This window comes from Camelina sativa, chromosome 15, assembly GCF_030686135.1.
Source record: "Camelina sativa cultivar CO46 ecotype springtype chromosome 15, ASM3068613v1".
NCBI classification, from domain to species: Eukaryota; Viridiplantae; Streptophyta; class Magnoliopsida; order Brassicales; family Brassicaceae; genus Camelina; species Camelina sativa.
The window spans coordinates 12,613,895-12,631,198 of NC_141894.1; the positions used below are offsets into that span (position 1 = coordinate 12,613,895).

General features: G+C 29.2%; 2 protein-coding genes across 14 annotated transcripts; both read right to left on the reverse strand.

The window, feature by feature from the left end:
- Positions 1-1,311: 1,311 nt before the first annotated feature.
- On the reverse strand, positions 1,312-6,558 carry LOC104746669 (large ribosomal subunit protein eL27y). Of its 12 annotated transcripts, none has more exons than XM_087489205.1 (6): positions 6,336-6,558; positions 6,048-6,190; positions 5,831-5,933; positions 3,330-3,428; positions 3,047-3,190; positions 1,312-1,891 (listed from the first exon to the last, which is right to left on the reverse strand). In XM_087489205.1, exon 6 carries the CDS (start codon positions 1,850-1,852, stop codon positions 1,445-1,447), a length of 408 nt encoding a protein of 135 aa, XP_087345331.1. In that variant the 5' UTR covers positions 1,853-1,891; positions 3,047-3,190; positions 3,330-3,428; positions 5,831-5,933; positions 6,048-6,190; positions 6,336-6,558; the 3' UTR covers positions 1,312-1,444. The 12 variants fall into 12 exon arrangements, 10 of the variants coding, with proteins under 10 accessions (XP_087345331.1, XP_087345332.1, XP_087345327.1 ...); XM_087489206.1 differs by having other exon boundaries at positions 3,047-3,207; XM_087489201.1 differs by having other exon boundaries at positions 3,098-3,190; positions 6,043-6,190.
- Positions 6,559-12,276: 5,718 nt separating this feature from the next.
- Positions 12,277-13,067, reverse strand: LOC104746670 (cysteine-rich and transmembrane domain-containing protein PCC1-like). 2 transcript variants are annotated; one of them, XR_002035396.2, is made up of 3 exons: positions 12,919-13,050; positions 12,631-12,773; positions 12,277-12,516 (listed from the first exon to the last, which is right to left on the reverse strand). XR_002035396.2 is itself a non-coding variant. In XM_010468195.3 (3 exons), the coding sequence occupies exons 1-3, from the start codon at positions 12,947-12,949 to the stop codon at positions 12,459-12,461; spliced, it is 237 nt and encodes a 78-aa protein (XP_010466497.1). In that variant the 5' UTR covers positions 12,950-13,067; the 3' UTR covers positions 12,277-12,458. The 2 variants fall into 2 exon arrangements, 1 of the variants encoding a protein (XP_010466497.1); XM_010468195.3 differs by having other exon boundaries at positions 12,626-12,773; positions 12,919-13,067.
- Between the last annotated feature and the right edge of the window lie 4,237 nt (positions 13,068-17,304).

Genomic DNA, 17,304 nt, shown 5'->3' on the forward strand with positions numbered 1-17,304 from the left:
ATGTAAATTATCATAGGTCTGCATTCTAGGATTTACCCCGTGTTGTACCATGAGATAATTTTTGTTATTTAAACCTATGAAGTATGTAAGTGCCCTAATTAACTACATACCTTTATTATCAAGAATTTTCAATTGCGTATCAATTTAGTAATCTATCTTACCATTTTAAAATGACATACCCAATGTATATATAGATTTAAAACTTGTAATTAAAAAGGAAAATAGAAATAAATTTTGTTCAGATATTTTAGGAAAACATGTATTTTCATACTTGATTTTTGCTTATTTCAATTTTTTCCTTTATTTTTTTAAATGTCTTAATTACAATGTCATGAGATGTAAATATATCCTAATTGTAAGGCTTCTTTGCCAAAACTGCTGTAAAAATGTTAATATAGATGAAAACAAATGTTAAAAAGTATTATAGTAACAATATGAAGTGAGAGACAACCTTTTTACAAGCTAATCAAGATCGTTAATAACAATCAACCTAAACTCCTACTTTGGTTCCGGAAGATGACAAGTAGATTATAAAATACCTGCATTTTAGTTTAAGTTGAAGCTTACTAGTACATATGACAAGTAGTGAAACGAACGAATATGAGGCAGGCTAGTTACACGATAACTAGCTTTCATCTAGGCTCTGGACAGAAGATTCAACGTTTAATTGTATAAGGGAGGTATTGGGATAGGGATGGAACATTCAATTTTCGTTTTGTTTAAGAGGAGATGGAAATAGTTGGTATTTCGCTTTGCTATTGAGTCGCATAACTTTTGTCCAAGGAGATTTGGTTGCACTCAAGTTTCAGAAATGTATAGTCACTGCTACCTATCTTACTTGTCAAGATAAAATGGCAGTTCCACTACACACTACAAACACATCATAATCATCTCCTAACTTTTTTATATTCATATCCAAGGAAGAAATTAGTTTACAATCTTTAACAGCTAAACAACATGGTTGAAGAAAGATTCGAATCACCTCTCTAGCTTCTTATGCAGTTACTGGTTACAACACTATCTATCTATAACACTTGAAAACTCAAACATGCTTCTACAGAGACTCTGTATCTTCCTAGACGAAGTTAAAGAACAGAGACAACAAACAATACTTATCAAGCAGAAACCTAAGACTGTAAAACAATACAAAAGCATATCCTTAGATTCATAATCAACAAGTGGTGATGATTGAAGGAAACAGATCATCAGAGAAACCCATTTCAATACTTACTCCACACTCTTTAACAACATTTCCACAATGTAATGTAATCAATTCAGCTACTAAACCAGTAACGATTAAGGCAATCAATATAGCAAAAGATGATTCAATTCCAACATAAACGTCTTAACACCAACCATGATCCACATTCATTTCTATTAGAACTAAAACAAAAAAATGTAAATTATAAATCCGATAAAGATAAGATAAAATCGCAAAGGCTCTTCAGAACCTGAGCTTGGTGAAGAACCACCTGTTCTTCCCAGTCTTGAAACGCTCCTCGAGTTTAGCCTTAGCTTCCTTAAGAGCAGTCACCTTCTTGTCCTTGCTCTGAAGAGCATCAACAGTCGCGACATCCTTCAGATCCACATCGAGCGTGTAACGAGTAGGCATCAGATGCTGGTAATTCACGAGCTTGATGAAACATTTCACACGAGACTTCTTCGCCGTCTTCTTCGCTGAGTCCTTTCGGATGACTTTGCTCGGATACTTCTTCAGTCCGACTACGAGACAGTGTCCGTAACCTCGGCTGCTGTTTCCGTCATCGAAGGATTTGACGATCACTGCCTTCTTCCCGGCGTAACGGCCTTGGAGGAGGATCACGGCTTTGTTCTGCTTCAGAAACTTCACCATTGTTTCGGTTTCGCACACCACACCGCAAAGACGAAAACCCTAATTAAAGAGATGGTTGTGTTTATATAGTGTTTGAGGACAAAAAAAAAACCCTAATTTGATCATTTCAACGTCAAATTCAGCCCATTTAGATGAGATGACCCCTAAAGGCCCATATCACTTTATAAATTCATTTTATGCCCTGAAGCCTAGCCACCAAATTCGAAATTATATTTCAAACTCGTATGTAGTTTTACTATCATTTGATTCATCTTATATCCTTTGTTTAACAAAACTAAAGTTAAAAATTCGTAAGATTCAAAACCTACTAAACAGAAAATTTAACTTTATCTACTAGATTGATAACTATACTTTGAGGATAAATTTCTTCATATTCACAAAGATATGCATATATATATATATATATATATATATATATATATATATATCTTACGCACTAAAATTATTTTAAAATATACAATATAAATGCTTAATCAATGTCTAACATATAGATGATTTTAATATTGAATTAACAGTGAACATGTACTGCATAGTACTAACACCAACAAAAAAAATATAATATAACAATTTAGAAATAACAATATTAGAGAGACACAAAAAGAAAAACTAGTATTTGTGATCCAAATCTTACTCGAGATGAATCAAATATGGTAGTGATCCAAATCTTACTCGGATAAAACAAACGAATCAATTACATGTGTAATATATATTTGGGATAATTGAACAAAAAATTCACAATGAGTATTTTTAACCTCCTATACAAATTATATTTTGATTTTGTTATCGTTTTTAACCTTTTCTACTAGATTAATAACTCTAGTTTGAGGAGAACTTTTTTAAATATATATATTTAATTAGTTATATTAAAAAAATTGTTGATGTTAGTACTATGCAGTACATGTTCACTGTTAATTCAATATTAAAAATCATCTTTTGTGATAGACATCGATTAAGCATTTATATCGTATATTTTAAAATAATTTTAGTGTGTAAAGTATATATTTATGTGAATATGAATGCCATTAAGGAAGCCATAAAAGCTGGAGCTAAGAAACAGGTAGACAATGAAAATGACACCCTAGTTATATTGATGGACCCTTTCAGCTTCAATTTCGCATGGTCATATAGATTGGTAAATATATAATTCGTTTCACTGTTTTTCATTTTTTTTTTCCAATCTATTTTTAAAATTACCTAAATCATTCACCCAGCATGATCCTAACAAAGCTTCGAGATATCATTCACCTCATGTTCCGGCATTATGTTTGGAACGTCAATGTTGGATGACATGTGACAATGGTCCTCACTTGCAACCAAATCAACTCACACGTAACCAACCTGCGACTTGCTCTTAGCTGATTTAGATGAGGTTGTTATTATTACTTTTAGTATTTGCATCTGATGTTATGTGTGAACTACTGATGTAAGTCCAATTTCGTTTTATGCATTACAGAGATTGTTGAAACTAAGGACGTACCAATCGGAATTTGATAATGGGACCGGCTATCAACGTGTAGCATTTTATACTCTTCCCTTCTCTTCTAGTTCATCTCTCTCTCAACTAGTTAATGAGGCACTACAAAAAATGATGGTTTTACATCATTTATATTTTATATTTGTATCATATTTAAATGATGCTAAAATATTTTACATCACTTGAGTAAATGATTTACATTTTGTTGATGCAAATTATTTGCATCAATTGAAATAAATATTTGCTTCAGTTATTAGAATTGATGTTCATTTACATCACTTCTAAAAAATGTTGCAAGTCTTACATCATTTTTACTAAATTGATATAAAATATTTGCATCATTTATCAACTATTGTTAAATATTTATATCATTTTAGAAAACTGATGTTGAAATCAATATTATAATAAATTATATGAAAATAATTTTTTTTTTAATATAATATTTAATTATTTATATTTTAATCATATTTGTATATATTCATTTCATAATTTATCTATATTATTTGTACTGTATTTTTAATGGGACCACACACATAGTTGTTATCTCCTTAAAGATGTATGATTAAGTGAGAGAATATATAGGAGCAATATTGAGAACTTTTTTTTGATACAGTCGATGTGAGATATAGGCTATTCTGTTTTTTTTATTATTGTTTTCTTTCTTGTGTGTTGTCAGTTTGAATTTTAGTTTTAGCCGATTAAAAAGTAACATATTATTCTTTTTTTATTTCTTATAGTTCAATTAATATATTAATTTGACACATAATTTTACTAGCATCATTTTTAAAATGATGTAAATTTTGGATCATTTTTCTAAGTGATGTCTATAGAAATTAATAAATACATCAATTATTAAGTGAAGTAAAATTATATATTTTGTGTTAGTATTCTGAAAGTGATGTAAGTGATTTACATTTGCATCAATTATAATGAAATGAATCAATAATAATATCAATTATTATAACTGATGTAAAATTATCATTTTTATATCAATTATTGAAAAGTAATTTGAAATAATATCAATTAGTTTTGTGATACTATTTAAGTGATACAATATGTCTGTTTTTTTTGTAGTGAAGTAAGTTAACTTTATATTATTTATTTATATATTTATTGGCTTGCCTATTTATCTTTTGAGATTGTTTTTCTATCACAGATGCACCGTATGATCGGTATAGCTCGGTGGGTGGAAATAATGAGGTGCACAACCCCTCAGCTTGACCGTTGGATTGTTAATTCAGTTCAAAAGAAACTGATGCCGCAATATGATGCGCTATTCGACAGTCTTCCTCCTTACTTATCTCCACCAAATGGGGCAGCAAGACAAGTTGTGTGTTTACTCCAAGCAGTTTTGTTTGCGAGAAGGGAACATAGTCGTGTTCAGCAAGTTGTACATAGTAATGAGTCTAATATGATGACAGAGGAAGTGAATGACAAGATTAGCTTTTGGGATTGTAAGGCGAGGGAGACAAGTGTTGAAATGCTGAGAGGCTAGGGGATTTGTTGATGCCCAACGAAGTGAAGGGCGAGATTAGCTTTTGGCTATGATGATTGAAGTTCTTATTAGTATTGTGATGGGTTTGTGAACTTTGAAACTCTATTGTCTAATTTGGTGAAAGTAGTTATGTAAGCTTTTGTATTTGAAGCATAATCTTTTCTTACGTCTAGGTTCAGTGTTTGAATGAAAGATCTTGGCTTTATGGATCCTTTGCTTCCGTTTTTTCTTCTCACTTATTTCAATCTCTTACTAATTTAGCAAGTAAAGAAAGAATCAGTTTTTTTTTTACACTCAGGATAACCAAGTAAATGTGCTTTGTGAGATTGTTTCATTGGTATTTCACATAGAGGATATGCTGCTTATTACTTCAACACATGGACTTCTTTTTTGCTGATGGCTTGCAACATTTGATTCTCTTCTCAAAATTAGTTCATCAATTCAACGCTACGATAAAAAAGAATCTAAGAATTTTGATAAGTTACTAAGAGCATCTCCATTGGTGAAAAAGATAAAGTGTATTTAACTAGATTGAAATTTTTAATTATAAATTATAGTGAAAATATACCAGTTTGATACAAATTTGGCAATTAATTTTTAGATTAACATTCTATCTTATCCAATAACTAGAATGACATAAATTTTACGTAAAAAGACTAAAAACCCAAATTTTTTTTTTCAAAAAAGAAAGAAAAACAGTATTTAATATTTCGATTTAAAAATATGATTAATAAAAAATATAAAATGATTAAAAAATAGAAACAATTTGAGTCTCTGTAACACAGTTTTCTTTGGATAGTTACGAGTTACTCGTAGCTTTTGTTCTTCTTCTTTTTCTTTGACATATATGAAAACAAAGTATACGAAACAAATGAAGAATCATGGATCCCTTTCAAACAATGAAGGAAATAAACTTAAAATATGCAATGTACGTGGGAGTCCTTACAAACGAATAATATAGATAATAAGATACTGATGGATGGTTCTTTAATTTCTATATATTACGTACGTTGTTTTTCTGATTTCGTGAACGACTTCAGTCTCATCCTGTTGATTATGATAAGCAACACAGGAGACATTCGCAACATGCCTCAATACCTTTACCAGTATTTCTGTAGACAGACAGATCATTAAAAATAAAGTTGAATATATTGCAAATAATTAGAGCCAAACTATATAGAAACATAACTATAAAGAAAGTAAATTAAAAGAAATATATACTCTACAATTTTCGTTGCTTTTTCGACGCCCTTGGATTTGGTCTCCACTGCTGCTGCCGGAGGATCACCCACCATCGCATCTCTAGTAGGATAACCAATCGGCGGTGGCAGTGTGTAGGGACCTGATGAAGGCTGTGAAGTTTTCTCCACTGTGCTCAAAAAGATTAATTAGTTATCTAATTGGTGTGCATAGGATAATTTTTGTTCATGCATAATTATATTTTATATGTGGCCAAAAAAGATTATACGTCGTCGGACATTGATCATGACTTTAGAAAATAATAGAAGAGGTACCGGATAAGGAATTCTGCTCGGATTGATTCATTCTGATTTCAGGAGTTGAAGGAGTGATGAAGTGAGAATTATGAAGTGAAGAGAGTGTTGTGCAGTGGTTCTAAATTTAAGGAGATTGAATATCAAGATTCTTTTTTTTGTTTTTAATTTTTTTACTATCCTCGAAATAAAAGAAAGAAAAGTCAATATAGAACAATAAAAACATCAAACTCAAGGACAACTTACCGGGCAGAAGCATGTTCAACCTCATAAATCCTACCGTCAACTTGCCAGACATAACGCAAAAAGACAGACCCTTATATCTCACAAGTGATGTCTTTGAAGCAACATGGTGAATCACATCCACATGGTTAATTAATTTGATGCATCAATGGCTTTCGTCACGTACATGACGTACACGAAGATTACGTAATCTCTATTATTTTTGAGGCCTAAAGCAACTAAATTGGAAAATAATTTTAAAACACCAGTGTTTTGTGTGTTTGCTTGTTATAAATTTCATTTGTATATCTCAACTTTAAGCTCAAGTTCTTCTCTTTAAAGAGAGTAATGCGATGGCAGGCTTGGCAGCTAGCTACGGTAGCTAAAGAAGCTCATTCCGTAGGAGTTATACTGATAAATTCGTAATAGTACTCCTAAGTTGTTTTCCTTAATGCCAAATATTCTTCCTGCCAGATTTGGTTATCTATAATTAACTTTATAAGTACTTAAGTATGTGGTAGAGGTCGATAATGCCGTTGTGGCCTTGGCCTATAACGTATGTATATTAAAACTTTGGTTATTGACACGTACATGTTCAACATGAAAAATATTATGTGGTGATTTGTAGGGTTGGTAAACAAAATTTTAAAACCTTTGGGATATGGCAAATTGGCCGTCAAATATAGGTGGCTCACGGGCCAGAAGTAGACATGGGACCAACCAAAAGAGGTAGGTCCAAGGGCCGAGAGTGGACATGAAGCCCACTAAAAGGGCTAATGGTCGGGGTGTTACAAATAACATCGCTTCGGGTGGAATCTAAGTGTTAAGTTTGTTCTTCATAAAATTAGATTCCAATCCATGGAGATTTTTTTTGAGTTCCTATTCTTGGGAAAATGAGATCTTTTTGGGTGGAATTTAAGTGGTAAGCTTGTTCTTTACAAAACTAGATTCCACTTTGTATCAATTTCAAAGTTTGAAGTATAATCCAAACAGGTATAGTTAGTTTCATTAGTGATCACTGTTGGGGGTGGATTCTCACTCCCACATAAAGTCCGACCTATAGACATTTACAGAAGCCCAAAAACTGTTGGAATGTGAGCGAGGGAATTCCGGTCTTTCCGATGGATGAACCGACACAGTACTCTATAAATACTGGCGTACGACACTTAAAGAGAGGAAAACCGAAAAAGGAAGAAAACGGTTAGAGAAAATGACAAACAATTGATGGCAGACTTGTCGATAGCCTAAGTTGGACGAGCTACTTAGTTCGTCTTTTCTCTTTCAACTTGTTACTCTCGTCTTATTTGATTCGTCTAGACAACATTGTAGACCGACTTTCACGTGTCTCGGCACATATTTATAAAGAGAATTTTGACACTTTTTCCACTAAACTAAATTTCTAATTGTAACCGATAAGAACATCAAAAATCACGGCAGATATAAATTAATTTAATCAAATTTATATGATCCTCTGTTTGAGACGATGCTTTGTTTGAAATATAATATTGTGTATTCATTACTGATTATTTTAATCTTAAAAATGATGATATAATTTGTGGATATTATGATTGTATATCCTTTTTTGTAACACCCCAATATTAGAAAGTGGGCCATTTTGAAATTGTAGCCCATTAGGCCAATTTGAGGATAAATTTCTTCATATTCACAAAGATATGCATATATATATATATATATATATATATATATATATATATATATATTACGCACTAAAATTATTTTAAACTATACAATATAAATGCTTAATCGATGTCTAACATATAGATGATTTTTAATATTGAATCAACAGTGAACATGTACTGCATAGTACTAACACCAACAAAAAAATATAATATAACAATTTAGAAAATAACAATATTAGAGAGAGACAAAAAGAAAAACTAGTATTTGTGATCCAAATCTTACTTGAGTCTCAGCTTTCGATTCCTTCACTACCATATTGTCTCCTCCTTAATCTCACTCTCAAGTGTATCCATCATCGGATATAACAAACAAATCAGTTACATGTGTAATATATATTTGGGATAATTGAACAAAAAATTCACAATGAGTATTCTTAACCTCCTATACAAATTATATTTTGATTTTGTTATCATTTTTAACCTTTTCTACTAGATTAATAACTCTGATCTATTTGTATATATAACTCTGATCTAGATTAATAAAATGATCCAAATTTTATTCATATTCTACTAGATTAATAACTCTGACCTCGTCAGTTCAGCGAAATTATCTAGTTGGAAATAGTTTCATGCCTTATTTGTATGGTCCCTTGATCTAGTTTTATACTTAGATTTGTAACAGGGTCGATGTTTATAAATAGATTTCGGCTGTTTTTTCTATTACTCACTACTTTAACTTATCTCCCATGCATGATTTGATCAGTCTTGAATATTCCAGATAAAATACCTCACTTGCCGCCACTGCAGTTCCTTTGTTCCACAGACGTTTCTCTACCATGGCTGATCCTACTATATACAGACAGCTATTTTCGTTCAAGCCTCATTATTTTTTTCTTCAGGACCCTTCTCTTCGCCATAAGGCTATCACATTTTATCAGTATGTCTTTGGGGCTGCTATTGTTGGCTCTGGTACCAATGAGACTACTGAGCTCCAGCTTCCTGACTCTACTGCCATTGTTATTATCCATGAGGCTCGTCCCAAGTAAGCTATTTTATCTTTCATTGATTTTTTACTGTTTGGATTTATGATTTGTTTTTATTTTGTGGATTAGAATTGACTTTGTTTTCTTCTGTTAACAGTGACAATGCCAGTGCCAATAGAACTGCAGTATTTGAAACAGATAATGTTGAGAATGCCATTAAGAAAGCCATAAAAGCTGGAGCTAAGAAACTAGTAGACAATGAAAATGACACCCCAATTATATTGACGGACCCTTTCAGCTTCAATTTTGGTCATATAGATTGGTAAACATATAATTCGTTTCATTGTTTTTCATTTTTTTTCCAATCTATTTTTAAAATTACCTAAATCATTCACCCAGCGTGGTCCTAGCGTTAAAGCTTCGAGATATCATTCACCTCACGTTCCGGCATTATGTTCGGAACGTCAGCCTTGGATGACATGTGACAATGGTCCTCACTTGCAACCACATCAACTCACACGTAACCAAACCTGTGACTTGCTCTTGGCTGATCTAGATGAGGTTGTTATTATTAATTTTAGTATTTGCATCTGATGTTATGTGTGAACTACTGGTGTAAGTCTAATTTCGTTTATGCATTACAGAGATCGTTGAAACTAAGGATGTACCAATTGGAATTTGATACTGGGACCGACTATCAACGTGTAGCATTTTATACTCTTCTTTTCTCTTCTAGTTCATCTTTCTCTCAATTAGTTAATGAGGTAAGTTAACTTTATATTATTTATTTATATATTTATTGGCTTGTCTATTTATCTTTTAGGATTTTTTTTCTATCAGAGATGCACCGTATGATCGGTATAGCTCGGTGGGTGGAAATAGTAAGGTGCACACACTACAAAAAAAAATGGTTTTACATCATTTATATTTTATATTTGTATCATGTTTAAATGATGCTAAAATATTTTACATCACTTGAATGAATGATTTACATTTTGTTGATGCAAATAATTTGCATCAATTGAAATAAATATTTGTTTCAATTATTAGAATGGATATTCATTTACATCACTTCCAAAAAATATTGCAAGTCTTACATCATTTTTACTAAATTAATATAAAATATTTGCATCATTTATCAAAACTAATGTTAAATATTTATATCATTTTGAATAATTGATGTTAGAATCAATATTATAATAAATTATCTGAAACTAGTTTTTTTTTGGTATAATATTTAATTATTTATGTTTTATTTATATTTGTTTATATATTCATTTGATAATTTACCTATATTATTTATACTGTATATATGAAGAGATTCACACAAATAGGTGTTAATTTGTTATCCCATTTAAAATGTACGACTAAGTGAAGAGAATATATAGGAGCAATTAGGAGAACTTTTTCTTGATGCAGCCGATGTGAGATATATGCTATCTGTTTTTTTTTTTTTTTTGTCAATTTGAATTTTAGTTTTAGTCGATTAAAGAGTAATATAATATTCTTTTCTTTTCTTTCTTTTGGTTCAGTTAATATATTAATTTGTCATATAATTTTACTAGCATCATTTAAAAAATGATGTAAATTTTGGATCATTTTTTAAGTGATGTTAATATAAATTAATAAATACATCAATTATTAAGTGAAGTACATTTATATATTTTGTGTCAATATTTTGAAAGTGATGTAAATGATTTATATGTGCATCGATTATAATGAAATGATGTCATCTAAATCAATAATAATATCAATTATTGTAATTGATGTAAAATTATAATTTTTATATCAATTATTGAAAAGTAATTTGAAATGATATCACTTAGTTTTGTGATACTATTTAAATGATACAATATGTTTGTTTTTTTTTGTAGTGACAACCCCTCAGCTTGACCATTGGATTGTTAATTCAGTTCAAAAGCAACTGATGCCGGAATATGATGCGCTATTCAACAGTCTTCCTCCTTACTCATCTCCACCAAACCGTTGGTTGAAAAACTGTACGAAATTTCATGGGGCAGCAAAACAAGTTGTGTGTTTACTCCAAGCAGTTTTGTTTGCAAGAAGGGAACATAGTCGTGTTCAGCAAGTTGTACATAGTAATGAGTCTAATATGATGACCAAGGAAGTGAATGACGAGATTAGCTTTTGGGATTGTAAGTCGAGGGAGGGAGACAAGTGTTGAAATGCTGAGAGGCTAGGGGATTTGTTGATGCCCAACGAAGTGAAGGGTGAGATTAGCTTTTGGCTATGATGATTGAAGTTCTTATTAGTATTGTGATGGGTTTGTGAACTTTGAAACTCTATTGTCTAATTTGGTGAAAGTAGTTATGTAAGCTTTTGTATTTGTATTGACTGGGTTTGGTTTAATGCATTACTATAGAACTGAAGCATAATCTTTTCTTACATCTAGGTCCAGTGTTTGAATGAAAGATCTTGGCTTTCTGGATTCTTTGCTTCCGTTTTTTCTTCTCACTTATTTCAATCTCTTACTAATTTAGCAAGTAAAGAAAGAATCAGTTTTTTTTTTACATTCAGGATAACCAAGTAAACGTGCTTTGTGAGATTGTTTCATTGGTATTTCATTGGTATGCTGCTTGTTACTTCAACACATGGACTTCTTTTTTGCTGGTGGCTTGCAACATTTGATTCTCTTCCCAAAATTAGTTCATCAATTCAACACTGTGATAAAAAAGAATCTAAGAATTTTAATAAGTTACTAAGAGCATATCCGTGAAAAAGATAAAGTGTATTTAACTAGATTGAAAATTTTAATTATAAAGTGAAAATATACCAGTTTGACACAAATTTGGTAATTAATTGCTAGATTAACACTCCATCCTATCCAATAACTAGAATGACACAAATTTTACGTAAAAAGACTAAAAACTCAGAATTTGTTTTAAATTATTTTTATTGAAAAAAATAGTATTTAATATTTTAATTTAAAAATATGATTAATGAAAATATAAAATAATTAAAAAATATGATGTTTATATTTTTAATATAATTTGAGTCTCTGTAACACAGTTTTCTTTGGATAGTTACGAGTTACTAGTAGCTTTTGTTCTTCTTCTTTTTCTTTGACATATATGAAAACAAAGTATACGAAACAAATGAAGAATCATGGATCCCTTTCAAACAATGAAGGAAATAAACTTAAAATATGCAATGTACGTGGGAGTCCTTACAAACGAATAATATAGATAATAAGATACTGATGGATGGTTCTTTAATTTCTATATATTACGTACGTTGTTTTTCTGATTTCGTGAACGACTTCAGTCTCATCCTGTTGATTATGATAAGCAACACAGGAGACATTCGCAACATGCCTCAATACCTTTACCAGTATTTCTGTAGACAGACAGATCATTAAAAATAAAGTTGAATATATTGCAAATAATTAGAGCCAAACTATATAGAAACATAACTATAAAGAAAGTAAATTAAAAGAAATATATACTCTACAATTTTCGTTGCTTTTTCGACGCCCTTGGATTTGGTCTCCACTGCTGCTGCCGGAGGATCACCCACCATCGCATCTCTAGTAGGATAACCAATCGGCGGTGGCAGTGTGTAGGGACCTGATGAAGGCTGTGAAGTTTTCTCCACTGTGCTCAAAAAGATTAATTAGTTATCTAATTGGTGTGCATAGGATAATTTTTGTTCATGCATAATTATATTTTATATGTGGCCAAAAAAGATTATACGTCGTCGGACATTGATCATGACTTTAGAAAATAATAGAAGAGTTACCGGATAAGGAATTCTGCTCTGATTGATTCATTCTCTGATTTGAGAAGTTGAAGGAGTGATGAAGTGAAGTGAGTGTTGTGGTTCTAAATTTAAGGAATTTGAATATTAAGAAGTTTTCTTTTTTAAAAAAATATCCTCGAAAAATTAAAGAAAGAAAAGTCAATATTGAACAATAAAAACATCTAACTCACACGGACAACTCAAGTCTCAAGGGCAGACCTATCTTATTAGCCGATGAAAGCGAAACCGATGGTTGAGATGAAAGTGAGAAATGGACAGAAAAAAAGACGACCCTTGTCTCTCTCGAGTCATTTCTCTGAAGCAACATGCATGGTGAATCACTTCTCCTTAAGAATTCACTATAATAGGGTAAGCCGTATGACGTTTGATGGAGCATTAGTTACGAGTTATATGACTAATGCTACGGTATACTGCATAATACCCCTTAGGTTTTTTCTTTTCTTTTTTTCTTTGATTTATATAGAAACAAAATACACAAAGCAAACGGGGATCATGGATCCCTTTCAAACCATGAAAATTAATTCCTAAAAAATTGCACAAAAACACAAAATCAACTAGATTACTAAAATATCTCTACCAATTTGGTTTATAATTTCCTAAAAAAATTTATATTTACAAATTTATTACACTTAATTACATACTAGGATATATCCCGTGCTTAAAGCACGGGTCAACATTTTAAAAAAAAATTAAAATATAATAACAAAAATTATTGTTTTATTTTTTTTAAAAAATATTTTGTTTGAGATAATATTTATTTTTAATTGTTATGTAAATCTATTAGTTTATGAGAATTTGTTAAAAATGCCCCTTTTATTATACCCATTTTCAAAAATACCCTCTTTTCTGGCCATTTTTATTTATGCCCTCTTTTAATTTTTAATGACCATTTTACCCTTAGATGAAAATTATTTTATTCAATAAAAAGAAAAACAAAATTTTCCCGCCAAAAAATTTCCGACATATTTTCCCGCCAAAAATTTTTCAAAAAAAATTTCCCGCCAAAAATTTTTTTGTCAAAAAACTTTTGATAAAAAATTTCGAAAAAAAAAATTTTCCCGCCAAAATTTTTCCCGCCAAAAAAAATTTACAAGGTTTTTAAAAGGTTTTATAAGGTTTCTACCTTATAAAAGCCTTATAAACACCTTGTAAAGGCTTTTACAAGATTTTTTTAAAGAGTTTTAAAAGGTTTTTTAAACAACTTGTAAACGCTTTTACAAGATTTTTAAAAGGTTTTTAAAAGGTTTTAAAAGGTTTTTAAAAAGTTTTCAAATGGTTTTTAAAAGGATTTTTAAAAGGTTTTTAAACACCTTCTAAACCCTTTTACAATGTTTTTAAAAACCTTGTAAAAGTTTTTATAAAATTTTTAAAAGGTTTTTAAACACCTTTTAAATGCTTTTAAAAAGTTTTTAAAAGCGTTTACAAGGTGTTTAAAAACCTTTTAAAGCATTTACAAGCTTTTTAAAAGCATTTACAAGGTTTTTAAAAGGTATAAATTTCAATATTTTTGGCGGGAAAATTTTTCGATTTTGGCGGGAAAATTTTTTTTTTTGGCGGGAAAAAATAATATTTTCGGGAAAATTTTTCGATTTTGGCGGGAAAAAAAATTTTGGCGGGAAATTTTTTTGGCGGGAAAATATTTTCGATTTTGATGACTGTACATTCTTGCTGTCACTCAAAAAGGGTAATTTGGTCATTTTGTATATAAAGAGGGGTAGTTTTAAAAATGGTCAACATGAAGGGGTATTTTTAAAAAGAGATATGGAAAAAGGGGCATTTTTGAGAATGCCCCTTAGTTTATTTGAATACTAATTATTTTAGAATATTATAGTATTTTATTTTTGACGTATTATTACATTTTTATATTGTTTATTTGTTATATTTGCATCATTATTTTATGAAATATAAAATATTAATTTTAATATTATAATTATGAGCAAATAAACATTATTAATTTAGCATCTATATAAATTTTGTTTTACCAACCCGGCAATGTGGAAATTAAAACACACATTTTCATACATTAAGTAATATATTTTCGTTTTTAAATATTCAAATCACAACATATGCAGAAAAAACTGTATTTTATTAATTATAGGTATTATATGAAAATTCCAAACAATTTGTAAATAAAATAAAATAAAGATGATAGGAGAATCATAATTTTAAATCTTAACAAAATCTTCGAATTTAGTTATTAAAAATAATTTTATTGTATACTTGGATATAAAATCTTAGTTTTTAAAATTATGACTGGTTTATATATTTTTTAAAAAAATAATTAGTAATTTCGTCAATAATTTATTAGAGAGAGAAAATATTTTTTTAGATTTTTTAATATTTGATCTGTGAGTGTTCTAATGGCAATTGAATGTAATTTTTTTATACATTTTAAGGTTAATTTCATATTTGTACTTCTCAATTAATATGGTAGGATGCCAAAAATATCTATACAATACTCCCTCTGTATTAGAATAGATAATGTTTTAGAAATTTATCTTGTATCACAAAAATTGATTTTCTGTATTTTTTTAATAATTAATGCTATGAAATTGTAGATTTCAAAATTTATTGATTGAGAATTTAAAATTTTAATAAACTACTATTGGTTAATATTTATGAGAAATATGTATTATATATACAAATACATTTATGACTAAACATTAAATGTTTTCTTAATCTATGTGAAAAACTAAAAAAGTCATCATTTTTGATACAGAGGGAATATTTTTTTCCATTAAAAACTCTAATATTCAATAATAACTATATTTTTTGATATGAACAATTGAAATCTTTAATGGTTATTAATATGCTGATAAAAAATGTAAAAATAATTATTTTACGTATTAAATCTAATAAATTGGAGTATTTATAATATAATTTAATCTACGGTATACTGCATAATAACTTTTACGGATATAATTATTTCACGAGTTAAATCTAAAAAACATTAAACTTACGTGTTAAATTTAAAAACATTAAAAATTTAAAAATATAATAACATAAGGATAATTCTTTCACGGGTAAAATCTAAAAAGTACTAAAAATTTTAAATTTTTATGACCATAAGAAATTCGATAAGGCAAAAATGTAACATTATTATAAATAAAATTAAATAATTGTCCCCTCATGTTTAAGGTATATATCTGGTTAAATTTTAGAATTAACAATCAAAAAATAATTACACAAACTTAAATACTAAAAAAAATTAACAAAATTAACAAACAAATAGAATATTTAAAATTTTGGTTTTTATTAGAAAAATATTATTCCACGATATACCTTCGATTAAAATTTAGTATAACAAATATTTTAGCTGCATGACAAAATAGATACTGATAATCCTACTATATTAATTGGGAAGTACAAATATAAAACTAACCTTAAAATGTGTAAAAAATTACATTCAGTTGCCATTAAAAAAATTAATTAAGCTTAATTAACTAATTTCAATAAATATAATCAATTAAAAAATAAAAAAATAAAAAAAATCTAAAAAAATATTAAAAATATTTTCTCTCTCTAATAAATTATGGACGAAATTACTAAATATTTTTTTAAAAAATATATAAATCAATCAGAATTTAAAAAACTAAGATTTTCTATCCAAGTATACAATATAATTATTTTTAATAACTAAATTTGAATATTTTGTTAAGATTTCAAATTATGGTTCTCCTATCATTTTTATTTTTACCAATTGTTTAGAATTCTCATATAATACTTATGATTAATAAAATGCATATTTTTTCTGCATATGTTGTGATTTGAATTTTTTAAAACGAAGATATATTACTCAATGTATGAAAAATGTGTGTTTTAATTTCTACATTGGTGGGTTGGTAAAACAAAATTTATACTAGTTAATGATCCGCGCTGGCAGCGCGGGGAAATTTTATTTTATTTTGTTATTTGTTGATATTATGTTTATGTTGTATCATTCCTTTACATGTTATATAATATAGTAATATATGGTGAGTTTTGATTCATATTAAACTACTAATAGGTAGGCACGGAAACTACTACCGATACCCGTTTTTCGGTTCGTATCAGTCCCAAAAAAGGTACCCGCAGCTTTGAGTGAAGAGTATAATAATTATATTATCCGTGAATAATGATCAAGTATCATATATTAATTTAATTTTTGAGCGTCCCTTTACCCGTCTCATTACCCGTTTTATTACCCGACTCACAAATATACGTTAATATTTTGTAGAATAATATCACCAGCGTGAGGAAATATTTATGTAAATTTGGATTTGTTTGTTAAAAAATAATAGTAGAAAATTTATTAATTCTATATATTTTATAAAATCATATATTTAATTTACTTAAGGTCATACTCTGATTTTGACCCGTAGTTGG